This window comes from Dipteris shenzhenensis, chromosome 1 (genome assembly GCF_047967505.1).
Source record: "Dipteris shenzhenensis isolate YYH24624 ecotype China chromosome 1, Dip_SZ_1.0, whole genome shotgun sequence".
NCBI lineage: Eukaryota > Viridiplantae > Streptophyta > Polypodiopsida > Gleicheniales > Dipteridaceae > Dipteris > Dipteris shenzhenensis.
In genome coordinates, this window is record NC_141596.1 from 68,510,345 (window position 1) to 68,524,941 (window position 14,597).

At 41.5% G+C, this 14,597-nt stretch overlaps 1 protein-coding gene and 1 pseudogene across 2 annotated transcripts; one reads left to right on the forward strand and one right to left on the reverse strand.

Annotated features, from left to right (window-relative positions):
- Positions 1-8,967: 8,967 nt before the first annotated feature.
- On the reverse strand, positions 8,968-9,405 carry LOC147906278 (ubiquitin-conjugating enzyme E2 4-like; annotated as a pseudogene).
- Positions 9,406-12,616: 3,211 nt separating this feature from the next.
- Positions 12,617-13,681, forward strand: LOC147906279 (gamma-secretase subunit). 2 transcript variants are annotated; one of them, XM_087384013.1, is made up of 2 exons: positions 12,617-12,872; positions 13,272-13,681. In XM_087384013.1, the coding sequence occupies exons 1-2, from the start codon at positions 12,734-12,736 to the stop codon at positions 13,427-13,429; spliced, it is 297 nt and encodes a 98-aa protein (XP_087240139.1). In that variant the 5' UTR covers positions 12,617-12,733; the 3' UTR covers positions 13,430-13,681. The 2 variants fall into 2 exon arrangements, with proteins under 2 accessions (XP_087240139.1, XP_087240130.1); XM_087384004.1 differs by having other exon boundaries at positions 12,621-13,001.
- Positions 13,682-14,597: the final 916 nt, after the last annotated feature.

Genomic DNA, 14,597 nt, shown 5'->3' on the forward strand with positions numbered 1-14,597 from the left:
GACACGTTGCAGTGGATCAGTTAATGTGCACGTTTTGGTGCTATGAGTGATTTGTGGTGCGTTCCGGATGGTCAGTTGGGTACTTCTAATGTTGTGGACGTTTCTTTGTGCGATTTCGGTCGGATTTAGTGTTAGAGTTGGATATGAGTCTCTCCCTTGTGCTTCTAACATTTAGGATGACTCGTGGCTATTTTTTTGCTCGTTTTGTTTCGTTTGTTGCATGCAGTTTCTGATGTTTGCAAGTACAGATCTTTGTGTTTGTGGTCGTGGGTTTGGTCGTGGTGGTTGTTGTAGTCGTGGCAGATTGGGTAGGGGTCGTAGGGGGTGTTGGTACAAGTTTTGTTCCTTTTGTTTCAATGGAGAGGTGGTTGTGGTGCTAGTAAGGAGAAAGAAACAGAGCCCGACCATTTCGATTTATGGAGAATTTCTAATGGCTTTGATACTTCTGTGGCAATCGAGGATTCAAATACGCGTGTTTTTTGTGGAGTGTTGAAGAAGTTCATTGTTGAGATAACGAAGGACGATGGGAGTCTCTCTATCCACCTACAGGTGTGGAAGAAGGCTTTTGGTTGTGTTTTAAGGCATCATAAGGGGTTTCATATTGCTCGTACAGGTGTGGAAGAAGCATCTTTCAATATTCTAAATTATGCCGTAGTCAAGTTGCACTAGGTATTACCACGAATCGTTTGGTTGAGAAAGAGGAAATCTATGGTTATGGGATTAAGGATGAGGGGTTGGTCTTCAAAGGAGGTTTGCATTTTATTGCTTACTTTGGTTTGTTGCATGTGGCGGACATTGCTTTCATCCTCCACCAAGTTTAGTATTTGAACTAAGGATGATCCCCGCCGACCTTGCTAGCACCTCTTCTTCTTGCAAGGGAGAGCTTAGATGATATCTAAGGTTACCTTGGAGGCACCTTACTTTTGAAAGAAGAGGGCTTGGGTAAGATGAAGGTTAGTTTACAAAACAACCTTTTTTCACCTCTTCTTCTTGCAAGGAGACCTAATAATGGAGGATGATAGTCAAATTCCACTTAAAAACTAACCTTGGTGGCACCTATCCTTCTTGCAAAAGAGATGATATGAGAAGATGATAGCTGCATAAGAGTGGAGTCCCTCAAGAAAGATTGACCATACCCAAGGTCGGTTTTGAAACCAACCTTGGTATCTTCTCTTCTTCTTGCAAGGGGAAGGTTTTAAAATGGACCTTGATTATCCTAGAAGGGATGCGCATGATATGAGAGGGGTATGCGAGAGGGCAGATGGGAGGATATGGGAGAAGAGGTATTTGAGAATATGAGCAAGAAGTAGAGGTGCTAGCAAACCTTGGCTATCGTCCTTCATCACAAAGGCTCTGATAGGGGAAAAGGAGAGCTACCACCGAGGTCAGTTTTTAAGTTGACCTTGGTATCATTCTCCATCACTAAGGCTATCTATTGCATAAAAGGTGACTTGGTTATTCTCTAACTTGCATGTTGCCCTCCCCTTCCAAAAGGTCAATTTTAAATCAAACCTTTCTAATTCCTCTCCTTATTGCAAGGGAGAGCGGATGATATACAAGGTTAGTTTCAAAATCGACCTTGGTGGCACCTAACCTTTTGGAAGAAGAGGGCCTAATAAAATATGAATGTTGGTTTACAAACCAACCTTGGTTCCACCTCTCCTTCTTGCAGCGTGCCCTAGTCATGGAAAACTATACCTATGGTTGATTTTAAAACTAACCTCGGTGGCACCTATCCTTCTTGCAAGGGAGACAATATTACATATAATAGTTAAGGCTAGGAGGGGAGGCCCTCAAGTAAGAAGGACCATATCACAGGTCAGTTTTGAAATGACCTCGGTAGCACCTCTTTTTCTTGCTCCAAGTCTTAAAATCAAGGCTAGTTTCAAAACAAACCATGACTATCATCAAGAGACATGGGAATGATATGAGAGGGATATGGGAGATGAGGGATGGGAAGGATATGGGAGAGGAGGGATGGGAGGATATGTGCAAGAAGAAGAGACACTAGCAAGATCCATATTTTAAAGCCAACCTTGGCTATCATCTTTCATCACCAAGGCTTTGACCAGCCAAAAGAAGAGGTTCCATCAAGGTCAATTTTAAAATTGACCTTAGCTATCATTCTCCATCACCAATGCTATCCCTTGCATAGAAGGTGCCTTGGGTATCCTCTAACTCACATGGTGCCCTCCCCTTACAAAATTTTGGTTTTAAAATTGAGTTTGTTGGCACCTCTCCTTCTTGCCATGGAGAGCCGAGATGATATCCAACATCGGTTTTAAAACCAAACTTGGTGGGACCTCACCTTTTTGAAGAAAAGGGACATAGGCAAGATGAAGGTTGGTTGAAAAACCAAACTTGTTGGAACATTTTCTTATTGGAAGGGAACCAATCTTAGAGTATGATAGCCAAGGGGGAGAGTGGAGGCCTCAAGAAAGAAGGACCATACCAAAGGTTTGGCTTCACCTATTCTTCTAGGAGGGAGCCCTAATGTAGAGGATGATAGCCAAGGTTGGTTTTTAAACCAACCTTGTTGGAACCTATCCTTCTTGGAAGGGAGCCAATCTTAGAGTATGCTAGCCAAGGAGGATGGTGGAGTCCTCAAGAAAGAAGGAGCATACCAAAGGTATGGTCTCAAGAAAGGTATGATAGCCAAGGAGGAGAGCGGAGGCCTCAAGAAAGAAGGACCATAACTCCCCGAGGGGATCTTGCAAGGGAGAGATTTTAAAATCAAGGTCAATTTTAACCAACCTTGACCATCTTAATGAGGGATAAAAATGATATGAGAGGGATATGGGAGGATGAACGATGGGAGGATATGTGTAAGAGGCAGAGGTGCTAGCAAGGTAGACTTCAAAACCAACCTTGGCTATAATCTTTCATCACCAAGGCCCTAATTGGAAAATAGGAGAGGTGCCATTAAGGTTACTTTTACCAACAACCATGTATGCTCATGATAGCATTATGAGGTTATCGTCTACTTTGCATTTGATTGCCCTCTTCAATTACCCACCACCTATACAAGTCATAGGCTCACGAGACAAATGCCAATAGACTGATAGTGCATTTGGCGATAGGAGTTTAGAGTTAGCATTTCAACATTAACATTTGGCAATCCTACTATGGAGTACAAGTCATGTGCACTACAGAAATTAGTGGCAAGCAGAGCGGCTATGGTGAATAACAAAGCTATTGAGCAAAAGATTAAGAAGAAGGTTCAGGTACACACAATAGCTAGAGCAATTGTTTGCAAAGATTGACACCACAATAGGAAGAATAATTGCAACCATCATCGGAGTAGATGAAACCAAGATGAAAGTCAAAAACCAATGCATAAATAATGACAAAGAAGAAAGCAATGGAGATTATCTATTTGGCCAAAACAAAAGGGAGGACTGATTCACAACCCCACCAAATAGCCCATAACAAGGAGCCAATGGAGCAAATTGACCAAAGATAAGGGTGAAGTTTCTCAACTTCAAAACCGAGTGAGGATAGTATCACCATTCCCATGTTCAAAAAGCTAGAATCCCACAAGTCAATTGGGAGGAGGAGTACTTCCTATATTTCCCCACCATGCTCATCAGCAAAGATGGTATTATGAATACCTTGATGGTGGGTAGTTTGCCATGTTGCATGAGTTGAAGGCTACGTTATTGAAGAGGTTCCAATAAGGAAGTTGTATTGTTGAATTTGTACAATGTCAACAAGCAAGCAAAGAGTGAAATGGTATATGAGTTTTTGTAGCCAAGTTGAGGGTGGTGACCAACCAACTCACAGTGCACAAGACAAGATGGCACTAATTAGTGGCCACACCTTGGGGATGGAGCTGTAGAAAACGGTGATAACATGTCCAATGAAGACATATAATGAATTGCTCTGAAGAGAAATTGCATTAGAAAAAGGAAACACAAAGTCTCAAAAGAAAATGAAGCCATCATCTGAAAAGCAGAGAGTGAAGACAAAGAAGAAGAATAGGAGGTGAAGGGGATCCCCGAAAAGGGCATTTAAGGGAGCCTAGAAAATGGGCATTCAAGGGATCCCAGAAAAGGGTGAGAACTGGTTCCGCAAAACCCATTGTCATACGTCGGAACATCAAGCTAATGGTTGCAAAACTCCAATCACTCAACCCACAACATCAAAGACTACAACAAAGGCACAACAAATGCAAAAGAAGGACACCAAGAAGGAGAAGCTCAAGAAGATCCTAAAGAAAAAGGGGATCCCCGAAAAGGGCATACAAGGGAGCCTAGAAAATTGGCATTCAAGGGATCCCAAAAAAGGGTAAGAATTGGTTCTGCAAAACCCATTGTCATACGTCGGAACATCAAGATAATGGTTGCAAAAACTATAGTCACTCAACCTACAACATCAAAGACTACAACAAAGGCACAACAAATGTGAAACCCAGGATCTTACGGGGCAGAAGAGTGTCCATCAATCTGATGGTGATAAAACTATAGTCACTCAACCCATGACATCAAAGACTACTAGTATATTAAATAAAGGCAAATGATGGACATCCATAAAGTGGAACAAGAACCAAGGAGGGCCTACTAAGGCAGAAGAATGAGGAACACCAATACAGAGTGTTCCTTTTTAGAGGAAGGAATGGAAAAAAAAACTCATGTGTTGTCAACATGCTCAGCATGCAACAAGGAGATCAGACACCCTAAAGGGAGTGGTGATAAATCATAGTACAACACGAAAAGTAAGTGTCAATTGTGGAAGAAGAAACTCGACAGGAAACATGCAACCAAGAAGATTGGACACCCCAAAGAGTGGTGATAAACCAAAGTGCAAGTGGAAACAGTCTCTTTGTCTCAAGGACCACCCAAGGTAGAATCAAGGAAGTCAAAAGAGAAGCAATTCTGTTGGAAGGAGGAGAAGACGATGGAAAAAAATATCAACCACCATGATCTGAAACACAAGGAACCACTCATCAAAGTGGACAAAAGGTTGGATCAACACCCTAAAGGCAACCAATAGAGTATAAGAAAAAAAAACAAGCAAGGGTCACAAAGCCCTAGCAAAGGAAGAAGCCAAAACGTCGGTGGAGCAAGCGTGGATCAACACAACATAAGAGAAGTTTCGCAAGTTGAATGTAATGATTTTGATCTGCAAAGAACTCAGACCCCATTGCATTAATTTTTTTAAAATTCTAGTTATGGATAAATGATATGTAGTCACACCCCATGAGTCAAGCATCAAAGTAACCAAAATGGTAGTCTGGGATGAAGAAATACTTGGGATTAGTGTCAAATTCCTAAGCCATCCAATGAAGGGTGTGATAGTCAATGGGGGCTCAATTGTTAACATCATTTCAAATGTAGTTCATAAATGGCTCAAGTTGAGGATCTTGAAGCCCTCACCATTCAAAATTAGGATGGTGGATGAAATTTGGTCATGCCCATGGGGCATGCTTAAAAATGTGTGCATAAAGATCAATGGAGCTGACTTCATTATAACATTCATTGTGGTGAAGGTGGAGAGGAAAGGATGGTACCCCGTGATATTGGGACAACCATGGCTCAAAAGTTCCAATGTACTACATGTTTGGGGAGGGGAGACCCTCACAATAACACAAGAAGCAAGCGAGTGCAAGATTGAACACCTCAAGGTTGGGGAGGGTTATGACTTAGAAGCTGAAGATAAGTTACTATCAATTAATATAGTGTCGGATGTGATAATTGAAGCCCTACCAATAATGCCAGAAGGATGAAGGGACACTAATGGGTTCATTAAAAGGTGCACAATGAAGTGATAAAGAAGTATTGCAAAAGGGATGAGGCCTGTGAAGAATCCACCAATATGCGAGTCGATGAAGCATGACCAAAGGAAGCAATTGTAAGGTTATGAGCCCTCAGTTTGCTTTGCATAGGCCGAGATCAAGGACAACACCTTAATTTCTAGAGAGCCAGTGGCTATATTAATAGCACCAACATACATCACATCCAATGGAAAGGATGGGCAATGTTGAGCCGCAATCAGTAGGAGTGCTAAAAAGAGGCACAGTGTCCAACATTGAGAGGGGATCAAAATATGCAAATAGGAATTATGACAGGGGAATCGAATCCTTATGAACAACACTAGTTTAAATAATCAACAAACCATATTTATCATCCCCCATGAACTCCATGTTGTGGACCATAGTGACCTGGAATGTGCATGTTTTTCATGGTTATGTCTTGTGCCTATTGCATTATCTACTTCTTTGGCAAGAATTGTAGCTAACCCTAATTCTTTGCCAAGAATTCTTGCTAACCCTAATTGGGGGTTTTGTGGATAAGATCATGCTCTAGGAGCATATGTTCCCTTAAACAAATATATGCAAGTGTGGATGCCACCTTTTAGGGAGAGGCCCAAGTATATGTTCCCCATGGTAGGGCAAGTGGAGGTATTTGCATCTCAAGCAAAGCCTTTGTTTTTTACTAGAGTATGGTGACTAGGGGATGTCAAGCTATTTGGGTGGGGCTAAGGGTTGGGGATCTCAAGACTAGGATACTAAATGTGTACGCTTCACCCTATCAGTAGTGGAGGCAAGTTTTGGCACTTGCTGGATGTGAACCCGTGTGTTTGGAGATGCCTCATTTTTAAAGATCCCAACAACAAAAGAGACACTTGGGAGCAATTTATCTTCTCCATCCAAGGTTGGCACTCATGGTGGGAACTAAAGGTCACACGTTTATTAGGTAGTCTCGTGTCTTCCTTAGAAAAATGCCTCCATGACAATTTGTTAATGAGGTTGGACCTCTTTTATGTGGGTGACTAGGCAATGTATAAAGAAGGTGGCATAGGCATGATGATGTTGGGACATTATTCTATTGTCATGCATCATTGCTAAGGACTTTCTCAAAGTAGGGTGAGGTATTTGGTTTCCATTAATATATTTTGAATATAGTAGAGAAGACTTTGAAATTTAGAAGGTTAACAAACCATGGGTATGTGGAAATGTTGAAGGACAGATAATTGAATCAATAAAAATATTGTGAAACTAGTTAATCGATAAGAACTATAGCAGTAAGGAAAACATGTACAAAGGTAAGCCATGAAAGTCAAATGTGTCACTAGTATACATTAAGTTGGAATGATCCAAACTTGCAAGCTCTATGAAATCTTGATGTGGAGTATTTCGATGACCTTGTCAAAGGTGGAGGGATAGGGTATCATTGGGATCCATCCCTTGGGCATACCCCATTATTTTACCCTTAGCCTATGACACTTTATGCCTACCATTTATTAATGCATACCCATGCATCCCTACCCATTCCTATCCTAGGACCTACATGTGTGAGTACTCCATTTATATTAATCAATTAACATATCCAATACATTATCAATATGGCATTTAGCCATTTAAACCTACCTAGCCCACCTTCTAATTATTACATTCAAGATCATTCTAGCCTAATACATTCTAGGCCTAAAAATCATTTCATGACATGCCCTCTTGCTTGGGGCACAGATGCCCTCATCTGTAAGTAGTCTTCTTTGCCTTCATGGTGTTTAGTACTCTTTAGGTTCCTGCATAAACTCCCATACAACATTCTTCAATATTTTTCTTCATGATTGGTAATGCTTTAGCTCACTTGAGTTGCCCTTGCCTTGTGCCTCACCGAACTCTTTGTTGTCTTGTTGCTGCATGTCAACTAACTCTTGGTGAAGGATCTTTGTGTAGTGTCCATCTAATGCATATTCCATTTCCAAGACTTTGTGATCCATTCTTAAGCTATTCTTGTGCACTAAGATTCCTACATGCCAATGTGTATTCATTCTTCTAGTGGCATTCCTTCCTAGATGACGAGTCACTTTTGTAACTCATATTCTATGTACTAGTTTCCTCCAACTACTCCAAGTTCGTTCACCATCTAATCTATTCATGGTTACTCCTCCAAGTTGATACATCACTTGTTATGTCTCCTTCTTATAGGATTCACCATCCTTTTCTATCACTTTTATATCTATTCTTCTAGGATTGATAATCTTTTTCCTATCACCTCTAGTAGCCTAATTCCATCCTCTAATTGTCTAACCTTAGCAATTTTGACCCATGTCGATCTTTTCCTCTATAATTTTGTCCAACGTTGTTTTCTCCCTATCAAGCTATGACGGTTTACCCCCATTGAACATCTATTTCATCTAAAGTTGTCTCCCCGTTTTCTTTACTTGGGCTGCTGGTAGTGATCCATGAATCAAGATGTCGCCTGCATCTTTCTTTATGTAGGCTCGTTTGCAACCGAATTCCTATCACCACAGCCCATGGAAAACAACTGTTCTTTATCGACCCATGCCCTGAATCTGTTGATAACTGCTTCGAGTATTTCTCCTTCGCGAGGGTCACCACGTAGGTGAAAACATAAAGCATGTTCACAGATAACAGGAATTCAAGCGTAGCGGTTGCCCTATGGGAACGCCACAAGCCTTGAGCAACGCAATCGTCGCCCACTGACTAGCCAACGTGGAAATTGATTCTAGATGGCGGGTTTGAACGGAATGCTGCTAGCGTTGGCGTGGGACATCCCACAACAACATGGAAATTGATTTTGGATGGTGGGTTTGAACAAAATGCTGCTGGCGTTGGCGCAGGACATCCCACAACAACAGGAACTTGGGGTTTGAAGTTGGCGAAGAGAGAACTCTAAAGCAGTAGGAGAAGGCTGCTGCCCAGAAGAGTAGATAGTTCTAGTGGGGGCACATCGTTGTTTGCTGCATTCATGGCTTGAAATTGCTCATCCAAATTGCTTGCAATTGTCCTAGTCGTACGCAACATTTTGCTAGCAATCGAAGCTCTCCTCATGTGCCGGTCCTTTATGGCATTTGGCAAGCACTCACATATAGTCCAAGATTGAAACCTTCCAGGCCAGATGCTAGATCTTGACACATCGCTCCTGCCGCCACTCCTAAGCTCCTCCGATGCAAGCCGATACTGTTTTATGGCTCTTGTTGCTGAGTGACATGTTCCTTTCATTTCATAGCATATGTGATCGTTGATTCTTTTGCAGTTTCTTCGTATGTAAGGTGTGAAATCTTGTATATGTTCCCAATCTTTGGAACAAGTGGGTCATCTGGATTTGGATCGGTGAGAAGATAGCTTATGGAAGGCAAGACTTTCGCGATTGTCAATGCTGGGCTCCAACTTCCATTGAGTATGTCCGAGGCAGATGATGCCATTTGTGCTTATGTTGGGATGATACACCTTTGTTTGGAATTGAAGTTTAGGAGGCTTAAATGGATAATCCTGCGGGAAGGAGATCATGATGAAGAAGAAGCCACCCGAGTAGGGGCTAAAGGCAGGGCCCATGTTCTGGGCTTGCCAGTAGAAAATGTCGTCGCCTATAGGCCAGCGCTGCAGGGATCTTTCTACAGATCTACGAGCTCCCGTAGGATGTGTTTGCTGGCCATAGTTATTGCATCAAAGCGAGAGGAAGACGAAAGGTTGTGACCGAAATTGTTGTTTTGGCAGCTGCCAGGATGTTTTGCAGCGACTGCTGCATTTGAACCAGAGCAAAGGGTATGCTGTGCATGTGTAGAGGGCTAGTAATAGATATGGAGAGGAGCAATAAAAGGGGGTAATTCTCAAATGGCAGCTTGAGAAAATAGCAAGGAAAAATGGAAAGCTTCTCTATTTGTGGACGATAATAACCACAGACGATGAAATTGCGCAGGCGCATCGTCGATATTTATTATGTCTTCTCATGAAATTGACAATGCTAATGGAAAAGAGAAAGAAAGCCCCCTGGATAATATTCTTGAGTGACTTTGATGACATCACCTTGAAGTCCACACTTCTTCATGGGAGGTCCACACAGCCAGAGGATCACTACTCTGATACCACTTGTCACCAACCGGTTGGAGGATATAATGTGAGAAGTATTGGCCCTCCAAATGGAGTGGAAGGAGTGCCCAAGTGAGTGTATTTTTGCTATAACCAACTAGATGCTCATGCCATCCACCATCATATGAATGCATAATGCCTCATGCTCACATTCCATGCATATGAGAGGTTACAACCTCTCATGCCTCTTGGGATCCATCCCTCGGGCATACCCCATTATTCTACCCTTAGCCTATAACACTTTATGCCTACCATTTATTAATGCATACCCATGCATCCCTACCCATTCCTATCCTATGACCTACATGTGTGAGTGCTCCATTTATATTAATCAATTAACATATCCAATACATTATCAATATGGCATTTAGCCATTTAAACCTACCTAGCCTACCTTCTAATTATTACATTCAAGATCAATCTAGCCTAATATATTCTAGGCCTAAAAATCATTTCATACATATGTGGTCTCCTATAAGAGCCTCACAAACATCTACAAAGATCACCGCCACCGTGAAGCATTTTTCAGCCGAAGAGCAATTGAATTCAAGGATGGGAACTCAATTCCATCCTCTTCGTCTGTAGAAGAGCTATGTTTGACCTCTTTTTTGACACAATAAAGATAGGAAGATAGGAAGATGTCAGTATGGTTTTGGAGAGTGATATGATACATCTACAAGCTTTTGAATGCTTTGGTCCTCATATGGAGGTTTAAGCTTACATAATATGAAGTGTTGTATCTAGCACAAACAAATCAATGATTTTACAAAATTGGCTATTGCACCATTTCCCTCACATATGTTTTTCAAGGTCAAATGTACCAGTGAGCATTTTAAACTCTACTTTAACTATAGTCAGTTTCAAGACACAAAAATTGGAATGTGGATTCAAGCATAGGGAAGGAAGCGATTGATCTCCCATAGATGTCCCTCTAATGACAATGCACAAGGTTTACTGTACCTTGCACACGCTCCTTGCTGACTACTGATAGCCCAGGGAAGACCATTATACAAGAATCTTGGGTACCTTACTTGGACATACTTAGCCAACAACCAGCAGTAAGTTCTCTTGCAAACCATGAGGGCTCTCTCTTACGGCTTGTCTTGTCCTTGAAACTATACTTGGTTGTTTTGTATGATGTTCTTTTCTCTAATTTAGTTTTCATCTTAGTTCTAGTGAGTTTTGGATACCTTGAGTTTTACATGAGTTCTTTGTTGTGTCAATATACGAGTCAAAATGTTCATCCATTAATTGTATATATGAGTTTTTTTTTGTGGATTCCAAGCCATGCCATGGGCTTTTTGAAGCTCTTGCTTATCCCTTGTGCTTGTGTGTATGTGTGGATGTGTTTGTGTATCTTAGTTCTTACATTTTTCTTTTATCTGGGTTAGGCTCCACTTCATTGGGTTTGGCTGCAAGAAGCATGAATCAAAACTCGATGGATTCTAAATGTTAGCGTCTTGCAAAGGCTTGCCACAATTCCATGCTTCCACCTATGATTCATGTCTGAAGTATTCATAAAAGCTAGATTTTGCAACTTCTCTCTCAAATTAAAAATTTAGCATCATTTTAAGAATGATGGATAGCATATTTTTATATGCCTTCTGTTTTGAATCTATTTTTCCGTGTTTGTAGAAAGGGAAGAGATCTATGTTACCAGTGCATACAAGATATTGATTTCTCGAGTTGTGGTACAAATATGACTATTAACATTCAGGTAATTTGTTAGTCTCTTATTTATTCACGAGACTTAATTGTGGTGTTACGCGATGCTAATATTCTCGATGATCTCAATCTCGATTCACAAAAGAGGGCTCGTTCACTCGGATTATAAATTTTTGGGAAGGAAGCGCACTGCCTCCTTGCCCACATTATGTAAGGTTATATAATCATATATTATATTATTATAAGATAGTTTTAATTGCTTTCTTTGCCCTAGATATACTTACTTCAATCTACATTCTTATAGCATTTCTCTCTTTTGATGCATGTTCTCGATGCAAAGGAAAATTCAAAATCAGCAACAACAACAGCAGAGATAGCCAGGCTGAATGCAAGATCGAACGATGTCAATTCATAAGGTTGTAGTTGTTCATGTCACAATATTTTATAAGGATGAATTTTGAGCTCTTGTGAGCATAGCCTTATTCATGTATTTGTTGTGCTTCGATTCCCTAAGGGCACAAATCTTTGCAAATCAATAAGTCATTAATAAAGCACCACCCGTCATGTCTATATTCTTACTCATTCTTTTGCTTTTTCTTTGATAAAATTCCATTAAATGGTAGGATTCAACTTCCATTTTAAGTTAGTAATTGCATGCTCCATGACAAAAATGGTAGTTTGAAGTATAGGGAGTGAGTAATGAATGAATGAATGAATACATGCCAAGGATTGTGAAATTTAGGGAGCGATCAATGAATGAATGAATGCCAAGGACGAACAAGGAAAATGAAGATAAGTGGGTTTAATTTGTGACCATCTCTCAGGGCACTGTGCTACTAAAAAATCCATTTAGAGGACCATAATCTCGCAACACTAGTGAGACCATTGGGTCCCGTAAGCAATCTAGAAATAGTTTTGGGGATATTAGTGAAGCTAGTATCGGTTCCCTTAATATTAGTGATGCGGCTATTTGTTCCCGTGGACAATCAAGGTATATCTAATGATGCAATGTTTTGTTATGATTATGTTAATATCTATTTTGTTTTCGAGTGATTGTGCTTTCTTGCTTGAAGTCTTGTATTCTACTATAGTCCTTAGTGCAACCTAGTTGGATTCATTTGCAAGCCATTGGAGCGAATTTGGGTATGACATGGCAGCCCAAGGAATAGAGAGTGGGTGTGTCAACAGAGAGTGTGTAAATGGTGTGTATGAGACCCCAAGTTGAGAGTGATGGAGCAGCAGGTGGCGGAGGAGGAGAGGGCGCCTCTCACGCACGTAGAATCTTTGAATGGGCGAGCAGCGGGAGGAGGAGCCTCTGCTCGCCCTCTCTGGCCTACCGTTGACGGTCCTCTTGGAGTGCAGCAGGAAGGTGCCCTCTCGCAGGCTCGTAACTTTTTCTACGCCGGCTTCTTGCTACTTCCTTGGCTTTGGTTCGTCAACTGCTTCTACTTTTGGCCCGTGCTTCGTAACCGCCAATTCGACCCTGTCCTCAGATCTTGTAAGCTCACTTCCGCTTTGCTTCATGAAAGAGTAATTCGCGGGCTCCAAACCGCGTCTGAACAAGTTGTAGGTGGTCGGTCTGCTAGAACCATCGCTCCTAAATCATTACCTGGTTCCCAATCAGGATCGGTTTAGTATTGTGCCAGTCCTTGTTTTCATCGGATGCGTCCTTATTATTGTGGTGTTTATATGCCGTGTTAGGTTATTTGCTAATATTTGCAGAATCTAATCTATGGTACTTATGTTGCTTTTATGCTTCTTGTTTCAGATATTGTGCGTTCAGCAATTGGATTTTCTGTGTATACGTCGCTCCTCCTTGTGTGGGCTCTGACTTTTGCAATTGGAGGAGAACAAACGTTTGGTTCTTCTTGGAAGAATCTTGCAGTTTATGAGTTAGCGGACAGCTACGACTTTCTGGGTTCGTAAGGAGGCAATAATATAACATGGAATGTCCGGTCATGTTGGTATCGAGAAGCTGTGCAGACGCTTACCCAAAGAGCACATTATGTTTGAATCAAACATCTGCCGTCTGTACCTTCTCTAGCCTATAATTTGACCGTGATTTATTGCTCTTCATATGTACATGGCGACACACAGAGGTTCTAAGTAGCCAGATGCTACAATCATTTCTTCATCGAGGACAAAACACAAATAATTGAAGTACTCACTTTTGCATCACTTCACTCCCACCACAATGGCTTACCTGAGGCCATTGTATGCCATGCATCCGCTAATGCATCCATCTAACACTCAAATCACCGTACTTAGGAACTTGCACTGTCGTTCCCTGTTGGGACTTTAATTCTTTATGGGTTTATTTTGTCATATTCATGGCTTGTTCCATTGTGTGCGCAATATGGTAAGGGGGACATCAACAATTTTGGAAGTTTGAAGCCTTTCTATGCCCTAAAATGTTTTCTTCAGTGGTATGGTATAATGTTAGATACAAAGAGTTGGCATACAGAGTAGGGTTTGAGTGTTATTGAAACTGTCATACTACCAATGGAGGTGAGAAGGTACTGTCCGATGTTCTCTATGCTCCATATCTTTGCAAGACGTTACTTTCTTCGTAAAGCATAGAACAAAGTTGAGTTCGACAACCAGCAACTGGTCGTTGGGTTGAACAAAGCAGTGACACGGGGGTTGAGGAAGGTGGTCTGTACAAGATCAGTACCTTGTTAGTCCAGGACTATGCAGGCAGTTCGATGTTTTGAGACACTCTTCTGGAGATATATAAGGCAGGGATGGTGGATGGACTTCCACCAAAAGCACCTAAGATGTCTGCGAGGCTTGCATGGAGGGCATGCAGCGCTGGATGCATTCCCGAAGAAGGCCATGTCTGGTGCCTTCCTGAAGGAGGCACATTTTGGGACCTCAACCTTGGTGCACTCTGAAACTTGACAACCATGCCGACTTTAGGGGTCTGCTTATTTCTTACCTTCATTGACTATAGCTCCACGAGTTTGTCTATTTGTTCAGCAAACAAGTCATAAGCTTTTGGAAAGCTAAGGTCTAGAATGAACGACTTAAGACATTCAGAATAGAAAGAGGGGAAAAATTCACACAGAGGTAGTTGATGATGGCACACACGTTC